The following is a 12,568-nucleotide window of genomic DNA, read 5'->3' on the forward strand; positions in this document are numbered from 1 at the left end:
AGCCCATTAGAGTTGCTATGAGATCAGGAAGAGGGGGAGGCCTGGATCACCATCCATCCCAACGTGGCCCAACATGCATGCAAGTCGCGTGAAGCAGTTGCGGTCCCCGCATGGCATGGCCCACGCGGCAGTGACGGGGAGAGCGCACTGGGCTAGCACACCACTCCAGGTAAATCCGGTGGGCCCCACCCGTCAGGCTCAGGCTTCCCATCCCTCCTCCGTCCGTCGCAGAGTCGCCACTGCAACGTGAACCAACGGCCAAGATCTCCCCCCGCACGGCACGGCAGCTTGCCACGTGGCACCTCCGCCCGCGGCGCGACGAGCTAGCTGGTTGTTGCTGCCTCCCGATCGGCTCCGCTGCGGGTATAAGATGCCGCAGCCTCTCCCTTCCGTTTATCTCGTTTGCTTTTTTCTTTTTTTATTAGCGACAAAAATACAGGAGGAAGAGCGAGGGCGGCGCACCGGCTGCGAGGAAGACGATCGAGAGAAAGTGTGTGCGTGCGTGTGTGTGTGGGCGGCGGCGGCGGCTGATGGGAAGCGTGGCGATGGACTCCGACTACGGCGTGCCGCGCGAGCTGTCCGCGCTGCAGAAGGCCCGCGCGCTCTACCGCCCCGGCCTCCCGCCCTGCCTCCAGGTACGCGACGTACGTTGCCGAGACATTGCGGCGGCAACCACACGCGCGCCGGCCGGATCGATCGATCGATCGATCCCGTCGACGGCGGCGGCGGCCAGGTTGCTAAACCTAAGTGGGGTGTCGTGCGGTTTCGAATAATTTCCCCTAGAGCTTTCGGAATTCGGATGGATGGGTGGGGTGGGGTAGGATGGGAGGTTAGGTGTAGCAGTAATGCGCCGATGACGACGCCACGCCACCGTCGCTCTCCATCAACTACTGAGGATGAAGAGTAAGGTGTGGGATCTCGTGTCTAGGATTCCGCGGCCGAGCCTACACAGGAGTATGGCCTTGTTTAGTTGCCAAACTTTTGGTAAATATATTTTGGAAATGGTTTCCGGACACAAATGAAAAAACGAATTTCAGATTTCGTCTGGAAACCGCGAGGCAAATCTTTTGAGTCTAATTAATTCATCGTTAGTATATGTTGGTTACTGCAGCACTTAAGACTAATTATGTACTAAAACTTGGATATTAGGAAAGAACCTTAAATAAGTAGAAGTGAGGCTTCGAACCAGGCTGTCTAGCCCACCACCTTGTGGAACTAGCCAGAAGACCCCTGGGTGTTTCTCTCTAATTATGTACTAATTAGACTTAAAAAGATTCGTCTCATGATTTTTATGTTCTAATTAGGCTCAAAAGATTCGTCTCGTGATTTTCCCCGTAACTATATAATTAGTTCTAATATTCATGTATATTTAATGCTGGCCTAAAATTCGGCATCTCCTTTGATTTTGCCAGTTGCAGGTTGCAGCAATGCGTAGTCATCCAATATTTTCTAAAAAAATGTGAACCTTTTTATTTTTAAAATTTAGAACTAAAGTCCACCAGAATTTATTTCTAAACCTGAATTGTTTGGCCAGACCAAAGCATGGCTACGTTGTTTGATGATACCGTTATCTCGCCACGTTAATTACTGGACACCAACTCAGTGTGACATGAGGTAGTGTCTAGTTAAAAGGTTTAAATATCAAAATAAAATTTTTTGTGGAGTTTAATTTGAATTAACAAAAACAAAAAGAATGAAAAAATTTTTAAAAAATTGTGATTCGATCCTCCGCCACGTGGCATGGGGATCGCGACGAGGGGAAGCGAATGCGACGGCACATTGGCACGCAGCTAATCACCAATTTTGTTGATCTTATCTTACTGGGTTTATGGGCTTCTTTTGTATTTGGAAGTGCACAGCGACAACGGATAAGAGCAATCTGAGGGTAGAGCCGGTGCGTACATACATGGCTAGAATGGTCGAGCGGGTCATGTTCTTGACTGACAAAACTTGATGACTGGCTTGAATTCTTGTCTGCATGGTGGGACACCAGGGCACCACGGTGAGGGTGGAGTACGGCGACGCGGCTGTCGCGGCCGACGTGGCAGGCGCGCACGTCATCAGCCACGCCTTCCCGCACACATACGGCCAGCCGCTGGCTCATTTCCTCAGGAAGACTTCTGTTGTGCCTGATGCTACCGTCATAAGAGAGCATCCAGTCGTCAGGCACACACTCACCCTCCTCTGTTCAGTTCGGTCCTGGCATGTTATGAAGTTGTGAAGCACCTTTCTTATGCTCTAAAATTGGTGAAAATGTGTATTTATAGAAGCTTCAAGAATAAATGGGGATCTGGCAAACTCTTTCGTATTCAAGCATAAAACATTAAACAAACTGCAAGTTGTCATTATTTTGCTTTACTTTTTTATAGGACTTTACTCTAGTTTTGCTCACAAATTCGTGTCATTATTATAGTATGTAGCAAACAAAGGTGGTACTTATCTGTGCCATAAAACGTTTAGCAAACATTTTTTTTTTGCTGATTTCTTTAACATGTATCTTTTTCTGATAAGTTATTTAGTCATCGTGAAGAGGACAAATAGTTACATGCCTGTGTGAGATGCATACTGGTGTAATCATGTCATGTCCGCTTATTTTTCCTGTTATGATTTGGAGCAGTAACCTTGACTCTTACCACTCTGCACAACTTTAATTTAAAATCTGTGCGAGATGCAGGGTTGGTATTGTCTTCAGTGGGAGGCAGTCCCCAGGTGGGCACAATGTTATATGGGGACTCCATGATGCTATAAAGGCTCACAACCCAAACAGCAAGCTTATTGGTTTTCTTGGTCAGTGCATATGTTTATTTCTGAAACTGTTATGATTTAATTCAATTAATATATGTATCTTATGTTGTTTATTTTTTCTTGTTGTTGCGTAAAAAAAATAAGGATTTGATAGCTATTCAATGTGTTTAGATGTATTCTACTTTGTTCTGATTCAGGATTGTCTAGAAAACAAATAAGTTTTTAGGATTGATAATGAGAAGTGAGCTTAGTATGTCCTCAGTCCTCAAAATGTCTGACCATATTCACTTTTACATGTTCAAAACTGACATTCACGGTAGATTAGTTAAAATAGAGTTAACTTGTATATACTTAATTACTAATTTATTGTTTTTGTTTGGAAACAGGAGGCACTGATGGATTGTTTGCACAGAAAACTTTGGAAATTACCGATGAGGTTCTTTCCTCTTATAAAAATCAAGGTGGTTATGATATGCTTGGACGGACAAGGGATCAAATCAGAACGACTGAACAAGTGAATGCTGCAATGACTGCTTGCCAGGACTTGAAGTTGGATGCTCTTGTAATAATTGGCGGTAGTATTCCTTATGCCAGTATGCTGAAGTTTTCTGATATTATTCATTTGAATAACCTGCCACCTTTTCTTTTCTTATAAGGTGTTACATCCAACACGGATGCTGCTCAGCTTTCTGAGACTTTTGCTGAGTCAAAGTGTTCAACAAAGGTTGGCAGAAATTTGGTCTTGCATCTATTTGGCTAGTCTCTTGATTCTGGATTCCTTAAGTTGGTCTACATACTGTTTACAAGAATTTTCCCTATGCCTCATAAATAACCTGACACAATTATTTCCTCAACAGGTAGTTGGTGTTCCTGTAACTCTGAATGGGGACCTTAAGAACCAGTTTGTGGAGACAACTGTTGGTTTTGATACCATCTGTAAGGTATATATATATGCATAGATCAAAGAGTTGCATCCATCATCTAAAGTCCTGTATGAAACATACGTTGTTTAATTATTCACCTTTTACTTCTAGTTGGCCTCTCTAGCTGTATGAGATATTTGTATGAAAGCAAATTGACATTTCACTTCTATTTTGTACAATGGTTTCAGCATACTTCAATTTAACACTATACTAGTATTTTGTGCTATATCATTTCATTGCAATTTGTGATGGTTACTTGAACTTTTTCCCATTTTGTAGGTGAACTCACAGCTTATAAGCAATGTTTGCACTGATGCTCTTTCTGCTGAGAAGGTAAGTTTGAACAGATTGTCAGATGCCATATTAACAAATTACCATCGTTTCGAGGTTGTGTATTTCGTGATGAAATAGGGAAATTGCTGTAAATTATTTTTCTTTCTTGTCCTTTCTGTATACTGCTAAGTACTAACCCCCAGACATATGGCATATCAGCACATGGATCCGTTATAGAATGATGTAATGCATAAAAATGAAACCATAAATACCTTTGGTTCTTGTTAGAAATGGAAATAACCTTACTGCCCGTATCGATAGTATTAATGGCTGACTGTTCCATAAGGCAACATTGGGTCCAATGCCAAACTTTCTGCAATTTATCGACTAATCTTAGGGGAACTTATTTTATCCAACATTGGTACATCTTGGGATATTTACTGTCTGAGCTTCGAATACACGAGTAGTATCCAAATTCCAAAGTTTCTCTATATTATAATTTATCTCATTGCAGATTTGATGCATATTCTTACGATTTTTTTACACTAACACAATTCATATTCACAGTATCAACTGCTTATATTTCTTAAACATACATTTTTTCCTCTGGTAGTATTACTACTTTGTTCGGCTGATGGGGCGCAAAGCATCTCATGTGGCATTGGAATGTGCTCTTCAATCTCATCCAAATATGGTTAGACAAACTTCTTTTTTTTTTGTGTGTGTTGACCTAGTTGGTCAAAAAGACCGATTTTACTCATTTAATATGGCTTGAATCATGCTCAGGTTATACTAGGAGAGGAGGTTGCTGCATCAAAACTCACCATTTTTGACATCACCAAACAGATATGTGACGCAGTCCAGGCAAGGGCTCAAAAAGGTAGGAAAAAAGCTACCTTACAGGCTTCATCTTTTAGTGCCAAGTTGCCAGTTCATACCATCTTGTACACATAAATGCCTTTCATTGCTCTCATTTCTGATGGTCATAATGTCCTGTGCAGACAAATATCATGGTGTTGTACTTATTCCTGAGGGCCTTGTTGAAAGTATCCCTGAATTATATGCTTTGCTTCAGGTCAGCATCAGCACCGACTGCACTGGCTTTTTACATTAAAATTTACTGAGCTGAGCTAATATTTCTAGGAAATTCATGGGCTACATGGTAAAGGTGTTTCTGTTGAGAACATCTCTTCTCATCTTTCTCCTTGGGCTTCTGCGTTGTTTGAATTTTTACCTCCATTTATTAGGAAACAGGTATATATTTTATTTTTGGATAATAATCAGAAATTTATAATTTACAGAAGTTCTGTTGCTTCAGTATGTTGTTTCTGTCATGCAGCTACTTCTTCATCCTGAATCCGATGACTCTGCTCAACTTTCTCAGGCATGATAGCACATCATATGTGATTCATTTTGCTTTTATTGTATCACCTATGCTCTGAGAGTAAATATTATATGCTTGTTTTTACAGATTGAAACTGAGAAACTTCTAGCCCAATTAGTTGAAACAGAAATGAACAAACGCCTGGTAAGCATTCTGTGGACACCCTTAAAAGGTGTATGGATTTTACTTTCACTTGGTCTTTAAGCACAAAGCTTTATCAATGCGATGTACGTTTTGTATTTTATTGCAGAAGGAAGGCACTTATAAAGGAAAGAAGTTCAATGCAATTTGCCACTTTTTTGGCTACCAAGCCAGAGGTGCCCTACCCTCAAAGTTCGACTGTGATTATGCCTATGTAAGTTTCTGCTCACTTCACTATTCATGCCTGTTGTTGCTGTTTATTCGCCCTTAAGGCCCCGTTTAGTTCGTAAAAACTTTTCGCAACATCACATCGAATCTTTAGACACCTAAATGAAGCATTAAATATATATAAACATTAAAACTAATTATACAGTTATGCGGAAAATTGTGAGACGAATCTTTTAAGCCTAATTAGGACGTGATTAGTCATAAGTGCTACAGTAACCAACATGTACTAATGACGGATTAATTAGACTCAAAAGATTCGTCTCGCGGTTTCCAGGTGGAATCTGAAATTTGTTTTGTAATTAGAGTACGTTTAATACTTCAAATGGGTGTCCAAAAACTTGATTTGATATTTTTGCAAAAACTTTTTGCAAACTAAACAAGCCCTAATTGTTTTATTGTTTGCTTGCAGGTTCTCGGGCATGTATGCTATCACATCTTAGCTGCTGGCTTGAATGGCTATATGGCCACTGTGACAAATCTTAAGAGTCCTGTGAACAAGTGGAAATGTGGCGCTGCTCCTATTACTGTGAGCATAGAGTTACTTTTGTGCTATTAAATAAAATATTTTCTTTATAACTTGTCAATTCAAGAATTTTTCATGAGTTCACGTCAATTATAAAAGAAAGACTTACTCATTTCTACATTTCATTATGAACAGTCCATGATGACCGTAAAGCGATGGTCGCGTGGCCCAGCTGCCAGTCAAATTGGGAAGCCTGCTGTTCACATGGCGAGTGTTGACCTAAAAGGAAAACCATATGAGTATGTATATTGCTGATATTTATGCAGTAGATTAACATATCTGTAATTAAGAATTATCATTTCAATGAAAGTATACGTATTCTTACTCGTGGTCAAGTATACATGACTACTCCGGTGCACATGTCGCTCGGTGGTATTTCTATTTTAGTTGTTTTAGTCCACATACTACTTACAGTATTAATTAATAATTAAATCATTAAAATATGCTTAGGACACCTAGCCTTGTTTATTCTGCTTCGTTGCTCATCTTACTAAGTAATGAAAATTTTCTTTTGTACTCCAGGTTGTTGAGACAAAACTCTTCCAATTTCTTGATGGAAGACATCTACAGAAACCCTGGTCCATTGCAGTTTGAGGGGCCTGGTGGAGAGACAAAGCCGATTTCACTGTGTGTCGAAGATCGAGACTACATGGGGAGGATCAAGCAATTGCAGGAGTATTTGGAGAAGGTGCCGCTATTTTCTTTGTTATTATTTTCCTTTTTTTTGTCTTTTTTTCCTTATCAAAACCAGTCAGATCTACAGAAACCTTTGTCTCATTGTGGTTTCTTTGATTGTCTTGCAGGTCAAAAGTATTGTGAAGCCTGGGTGCTCCCAGGATGTCCTGAAAGCAGCGTTAAGTGCAATGGCCTCTGTCACCGAGATGCTGACCATCATGTCTTCCCCCTCTTTCAGTGGCCAGGCAACCATCTGAGAGCCAGTGAAGCCAGTCAGTCATATTCTGGTATCTCATTGTTTTGAGTGTTTCTATTTTTGGACCTCTGAATTTTAAGTGTGATAGAGTTGATTGAGAATGATGAGATAGAGAACGGCAATAATTTCTCGAACAGGTCACTGCATTTGCAAGAGTATTTGCTGCATGGGTTGAGTTCAACACATATTGGCGGCACTATTTATGAAATGTGGAGTTAGAACCTCAAATTTCGGCGGGGGTCAATTGCTATCACGTGAGCTAAGAGATTGAATTTCGGAGTGGTCATAGCTATCTTCTTCTTTTTCCTTTGCGGCAGGTTGTTCATGGGCAGCGAATGAATTCTGCCTAAACTCAGGAGTTCCTGGTTCCTGTGAAATAGAAATAGATAAATTTGATGATTTGGCACTTTCTTCGTTGACCAATTATTTATGTTAAAACTTACGAGCATGACACATGGAACCATCTAGAGTCAATGACAGTGGGTCAGGATGTCAAATAATCGAACCTCAATCTTTCTAAGTGTCAAAAAAATCAAATCCCTCCCAAGGGTAGGTAGCTGATAAATCACTCCCATCAGTGGTGGTGGATTAGCCAATAAGATTAGAGGGGTCTGAATAAATTAGATAGAGTTTCAGTCCTCCTTTCTATTTATCTTTATCATAAAATTTTAGGACAAGCTTCAATGGTTTTAATGAGGGCAGAGAGGCTCTAGCCTCTGCCGCCCCCATGCTAGATCTGCCCTTGACTCCCATGGCTTCCCCTATGTACCCTGATGGGAGAAAATCGATAATTTGTCACTCTTTTCGTTGGACTTTGGTAAAAAAAAATGCCACATATTTAGTTACCACCTTGATTCATTTGCCACTTTCGGGTTTTAGCTATTGTCATACATAGATTAACCACATGAAAATGCCATAAAACCGCATAACGCTGTGCACTGTTAGCAGGGGAGCAGGAGCAAGAGGCCGGCCATTGCTCGGCTCTGCCCTCCCTCACGCTTGCAATGCCCTCCCTCTACATTTTTCATCCCTTCGCCCGGGTCTTCCCTCTCTCCCCGGATTGCTAAATTACACATATTTTCATCCCTTCATCCCGGTCTTCCCCGGATTGCTAATTAACACATATTTTCATCCCTTCGCCTGGGTCTTCCCTCTCTCTCTAGATTGCTAAGGCATGTTTGGCACTGCTCTGCTCCAGTTTTTTCCGGGTAGTTTTTCCTGCTCTGCTCTACTAGCTTCACTCTAAAGCAACTGCACTGTGGAGTTTTGGAGCAAATGGTTCTGTTTGGCAAACACCATAACTCTAGCTCTAGGAACATGTTGTTTATTTGACAAAGGTCAAGTATGCCCCTAAATAGTGTTTGGTGTCTGTTTTGATGTATGCACAGCTTGTGTACGTGATTATTTTTTTATCCATTCTAATATGATGTAACATTTATCGTTGCATTTAAAGTAAAAAATAGTTATTTGGTCAATAAATTCCATACATTTGTCCCTATGAATATTATTGCACGGATATATAACTAATGATACATAAAGAACAAAGTACATCTTTCGAACAGAGACCATTTGCCAATACATATAATTCTAATTCCAAGCTAGAGAAAGAGAGGTGGCCAACTCATCACGCAATAGATCCAGAGTAGGAGCATTTGGTTCTATAGTATCTCCATTTGATGCAGCTACATATTTGTGATACCGTTCAGGAATTGTTGGAATATAATTTGGATCATGGTCGCACCGAGCGAAGTCCAAGTCTTCACCGCCATGCTCATGAATGAAGTTACGAAGGACCATACTAGCCACAACAATCATTTTTTGCTTGAACATTGGGTACGACGACATTCTAAAGAGAATTTGCCATTTTATTTTTAGCAATCCAAATGATCGCACAATAACATTACAGATGGATGAGTGCATACGATTGAACTTTTCTTTAGGAGTGTTTAGTTCCATTCCTCTATGCCATTCCGACATACGATACTTCTCACCTTTATAAGGACAGAGGTACCCTGGACGATTAGGATATTCCGCATCGACAACATAATATTTTCCTATTGAAAAAAATTAGCTTCTATTTGTAAGCATTTGATGAAACAATAGAGTATCTTACATAAGGAAAACATATAAGCTCACCTTTTGGAGGAGGTGGACAAAAACTTTCGTCAACTCTTAATGCATTATACAGGACACTAGTATCATGCATAGACCCTGGTTGTCCGATCGACACATAGGTGAATCTCATATCAAAGTCACAAACTACTAGAACATTTTGAGTTGGTAAACCAGACTTTCCAATATATCTCGCTTGATCATCAGGTGACAAGGAAACTCGAACATGCGTGCCATCTAGAGCACCGATGCAATCTTTAAAATGTGGATATGCTCTATCCTCATTTCTTATTCTGTTATGAACTGTTGGGAAATTGGGGTCTTTTGGTCTAATAAATCTTTAGACATTTCCATCAAAACAATGAGGTCCTCATAAAATTTCCTATGAATAGTTTCACCTGAGTGCTTGAACCGGTTCTGAGTTTTTCTATTAGACTCATTACCAGCACAAACAAATAAGAATATATATGTAGGGATGGTTTGAGACCATACCTTCCCACCAACATATCATGAAGGTCGTAGAATATTTTTGTGCTTATACGAAGCTGTGATTGACACTCACCCGGTGTGTTCAATGTCTCTATCAGCCAGCCCATTCCACAAAGCAATGATATCCTAGGACGATTTTTGGCACAACAATACAAATCAACATAGGCTGCAGCTACATTAGCACCAACCATTGCCAGATTACAAGACATCATGCTCTCATTGTCAGAATCACTTTGGTTAGTGTCAGTATCATCACTCTACACACATATTAAAAACTACACTCATGTTGACATTAGAGATAAAAACTCAACTCAAATTGAAAAAAATTAAGCAAATAGCATACATGTTCAGAAATAATTGTTTCAAAGAGCAGTACATAAGCAAATAGCATATAGGTTCACAAATAGTTGTTTCAAAGAGCAGTACATAAGCAAATAGCATACATGTTCACAAACATCTAGCTTCCATATTTGTCATTATGTCTCTTCCTAAGCCAATTGAGCCTTATTTCTCTAGTAGGAAGGGTCATGAACATTTCCCTATAATCCTTCTTCACAAACAACTGGGTGGCAATGTCATGCTCATCTGAACCATACTCTGCACCACAGTCCAAAACATGCTCCATTACTTCTTTGATGGTGACCCCTTCTTGCTTCTTTGCTGTAAAAGAACTTGTACAATCAGATATCTTCAAAATTGCTTCATGAATTAGAAGTGCAATGCTTGACTTTGCCTTTTTCCTATCTACACAAGGTTTTTTATTTGGAATTGATCTTGGAGTGAGCTCTTGGACCTCCTATAGCTCGTCGTCCCCCTCATTGTTTCCATCAAATGGATCACCTAGCACATAATTATCTTCACCTCCATATTCACTATCCACATCAATGGGTTGCTCATGATTAATAGGGACAATAGGATTGTCGCTCATAGGGTTCCAGTGATCTACTTCTTCATTTGTAATATTTCTAAACATTTGAGATAACCAATCCTCATTTTGGAGAAGTTTTTTTCTAAACTTACCACCACCTGAAATATCCTATAACTTGAAAACATATACATCAATATATGTATCAGTGCATCGAAACATAAAAACTCAATTTGACAGCACTCACATTTTTTGCCTTCTTCCACCACCCAGTCTCCATGTCAATTGTCTGTGTCGCATTATTCCAACCAATACCCGTTTGCCTCCTCTTCAACTTTAGCCATATGGTCCAATCGGCTTGAATTTATCCCACTTGTTTTTATTTGTGTCTTTGATAATAATATACCAGTCATTTGATAAAACCTATCTGAGACCTCGGTATAACCTACAGTGTTCAAGTGAGTATTTGGGCGATTGCCTCTGCTAACTTGTTCAGCCATCAACTCACAAGCTAATGTCACATGAGCATCGGTCCATTCCATTTGATCACCCTAATCATGGCATTGCAACAATATGTTCAAGCATGCCAGACACTATTGAATTTTGCAATCACAATGCAGTAACAATTTTATGTGAAAGAACATGCACGGTGACAAGTTTATTTTACAAAGAAGAGCAATACCTGATCATCTTTCTTCGTTGTAGGTGGTGCACGTTTGCGTGCACCACATCCTTGGAGAGCAACACCCGCAGTCGTTGTTTGGCCAATAGGCACCCCATGAAAGCCAGCAGGCGCCCCAACTCCTCTGCTGGCAACAGCCCCAGCTCCTCCTTTCCCGGCAAGTGCCGCAACTCCTCGGCCACTGGCACCAACACCTTCTCTGGCAGCCGCGCCAACACCTCCTCCACCAGCCACACGAGCTACCCTTCCCCGCCAAACGCCGTTCCTCTATCGGCTGGGGCTCCTCTGCCGGCCGCTGCTCCTCCATCAGCCGTCCCCCGTGACGCCTCTATCGGCCACTCCCACGGCACCTCTGCCCACCACCGCACCTAATCCAGCTGGCCCCACGGCTCCTCTGCTGGTCGTTGCTCCTTCGATGGCCGTCGTACCAGCTGTCCCCGTCGTCGCACTAGGTCCCCCGTCGCTGGTGTGCGGTTGGCCGCCGCTGCTCCATGTATGCCTGCCGCCCATGAAGCCTCGTTGTGGTGGTCGAAATTCTTGTCGTGCTCCATCAGATTGTTAGAATCTTCATCATGGTGGCCGGAAGAGGAGGCGGTGGCGGCGCCTGGCGGCTGGCTAGGGTGGACGAGGGGGGACGCAGCCTGGGGAGGAAGGGTTATCGGCCTAGGAAAAAAAGAACGAAGTGTTACGTATGTAACTAGTGGCAATTGGGGGTAATTACCTCCCAACTCCATGAGGAGATACGAAAGTCTGATTTGTGGAGTACCCCTTCAGGAGCTTCAAAAAAACATGGAGTTACCCCTTGGCTCCACCTTTTTCTTGGAGCAGAGTCTCTAGAATTAGACCTATTTGGCTGGTTGTTTTGGCAGCGGAGCAGCAAGAGTTGGAGCGGAGCAGTCCCAAACAGGCTCTAAATAACACATATTTTCATCCCTTCGCCTGGGTCTTCCCTCTCTCTAGATTTCTAATTAACACATATTTTCATCCCTTCGCCCTGGTCTTCCCTCTCTCCTTGGATTGCTAATTAACACATATTTTTTGGATGAAAGTTTTTATGAAGGAAAGTTTATCATAGGCAAAGAGGCATTCCAATGCATGTTCCAAGGACCTGATGACCATCATCAACGATGCACTCCAAGCGAGCTATGTCCGTGTTGCTGGCGCGTACTTCCTCCATCCTAAAAAGACATTATTTTTATATTTACTCATATCTACCAAAATAAAGCCAAAAACACTACAATACCCTTCAACTTTTGAAATCTCAATGCATGT

General features: G+C 41.5%; 1 protein-coding gene across 3 annotated transcripts; it reads left to right on the forward strand.

Moving 5' to 3' along the window:
* The first annotated feature begins 415 nt into the window (after window positions 1-415).
* LOC102703600 (pyrophosphate--fructose 6-phosphate 1-phosphotransferase subunit alpha-like) lies at window positions 416-7,626 on the forward strand. 3 transcript variants are annotated; one of them, XM_015840508.2, is made up of 19 exons: window positions 416-635; window positions 1,853-1,894; window positions 1,994-2,166; window positions 2,675-2,787; window positions 3,132-3,320; window positions 3,402-3,469; window positions 3,603-3,686; window positions 3,948-4,001; window positions 4,555-4,635; window positions 4,728-4,821; window positions 4,943-5,016; window positions 5,085-5,195; window positions 5,281-5,325; window positions 5,413-5,469; window positions 5,576-5,680; window positions 6,104-6,220; window positions 6,353-6,456; window positions 6,740-6,905; window positions 7,021-7,626. In XM_015840508.2, exons 1-19 carry the CDS (start codon window positions 531-533, stop codon window positions 7,147-7,149), a joined length of 1,911 nt encoding a protein of 636 aa, XP_015695994.1. In that variant the 5' UTR covers window positions 416-530; the 3' UTR covers window positions 7,150-7,626. The 3 variants fall into 3 exon arrangements, with proteins under 3 accessions (XP_015695994.1, XP_040380770.1, XP_006659170.1); XM_040524836.1 differs by lacking the exon at window positions 1,853-1,894 and having other exon boundaries at window positions 416-644; XM_006659107.3 differs by lacking the exon at window positions 1,853-1,894.
* Window positions 7,627-12,568: the final 4,942 nt, after the last annotated feature.

Source organism: Oryza brachyantha, chromosome 6, assembly GCF_000231095.2.
Source record: "Oryza brachyantha chromosome 6, ObraRS2, whole genome shotgun sequence".
Lineage (NCBI taxonomy): Eukaryota > Viridiplantae > Streptophyta > Magnoliopsida > Poales > Poaceae > Oryza > Oryza brachyantha.

Excerpts from the sequence above, each read along its gene's own strand:
- LOC102703600 (XM_015840508.2), top strand. The coding sequence starts at position 531 with ATGGGAAGCGTGGCGATGGACTCCGACTACGGCGTGCCGCGCGAGCTG. Across the intron at positions 2,788-3,131 it reads CAAGCTTATTGGTTTTCTTG|GAGGCACTGATGGATTGTTT; the intron begins GTCAGTGCATAT and ends GTTTGGAAACAG. Across the intron at positions 5,470-5,575 it reads CAGAAATGAACAAACGCCTG|AAGGAAGGCACTTATAAAGG; the intron begins GTAAGCATTCTG and ends ATTTTATTGCAG.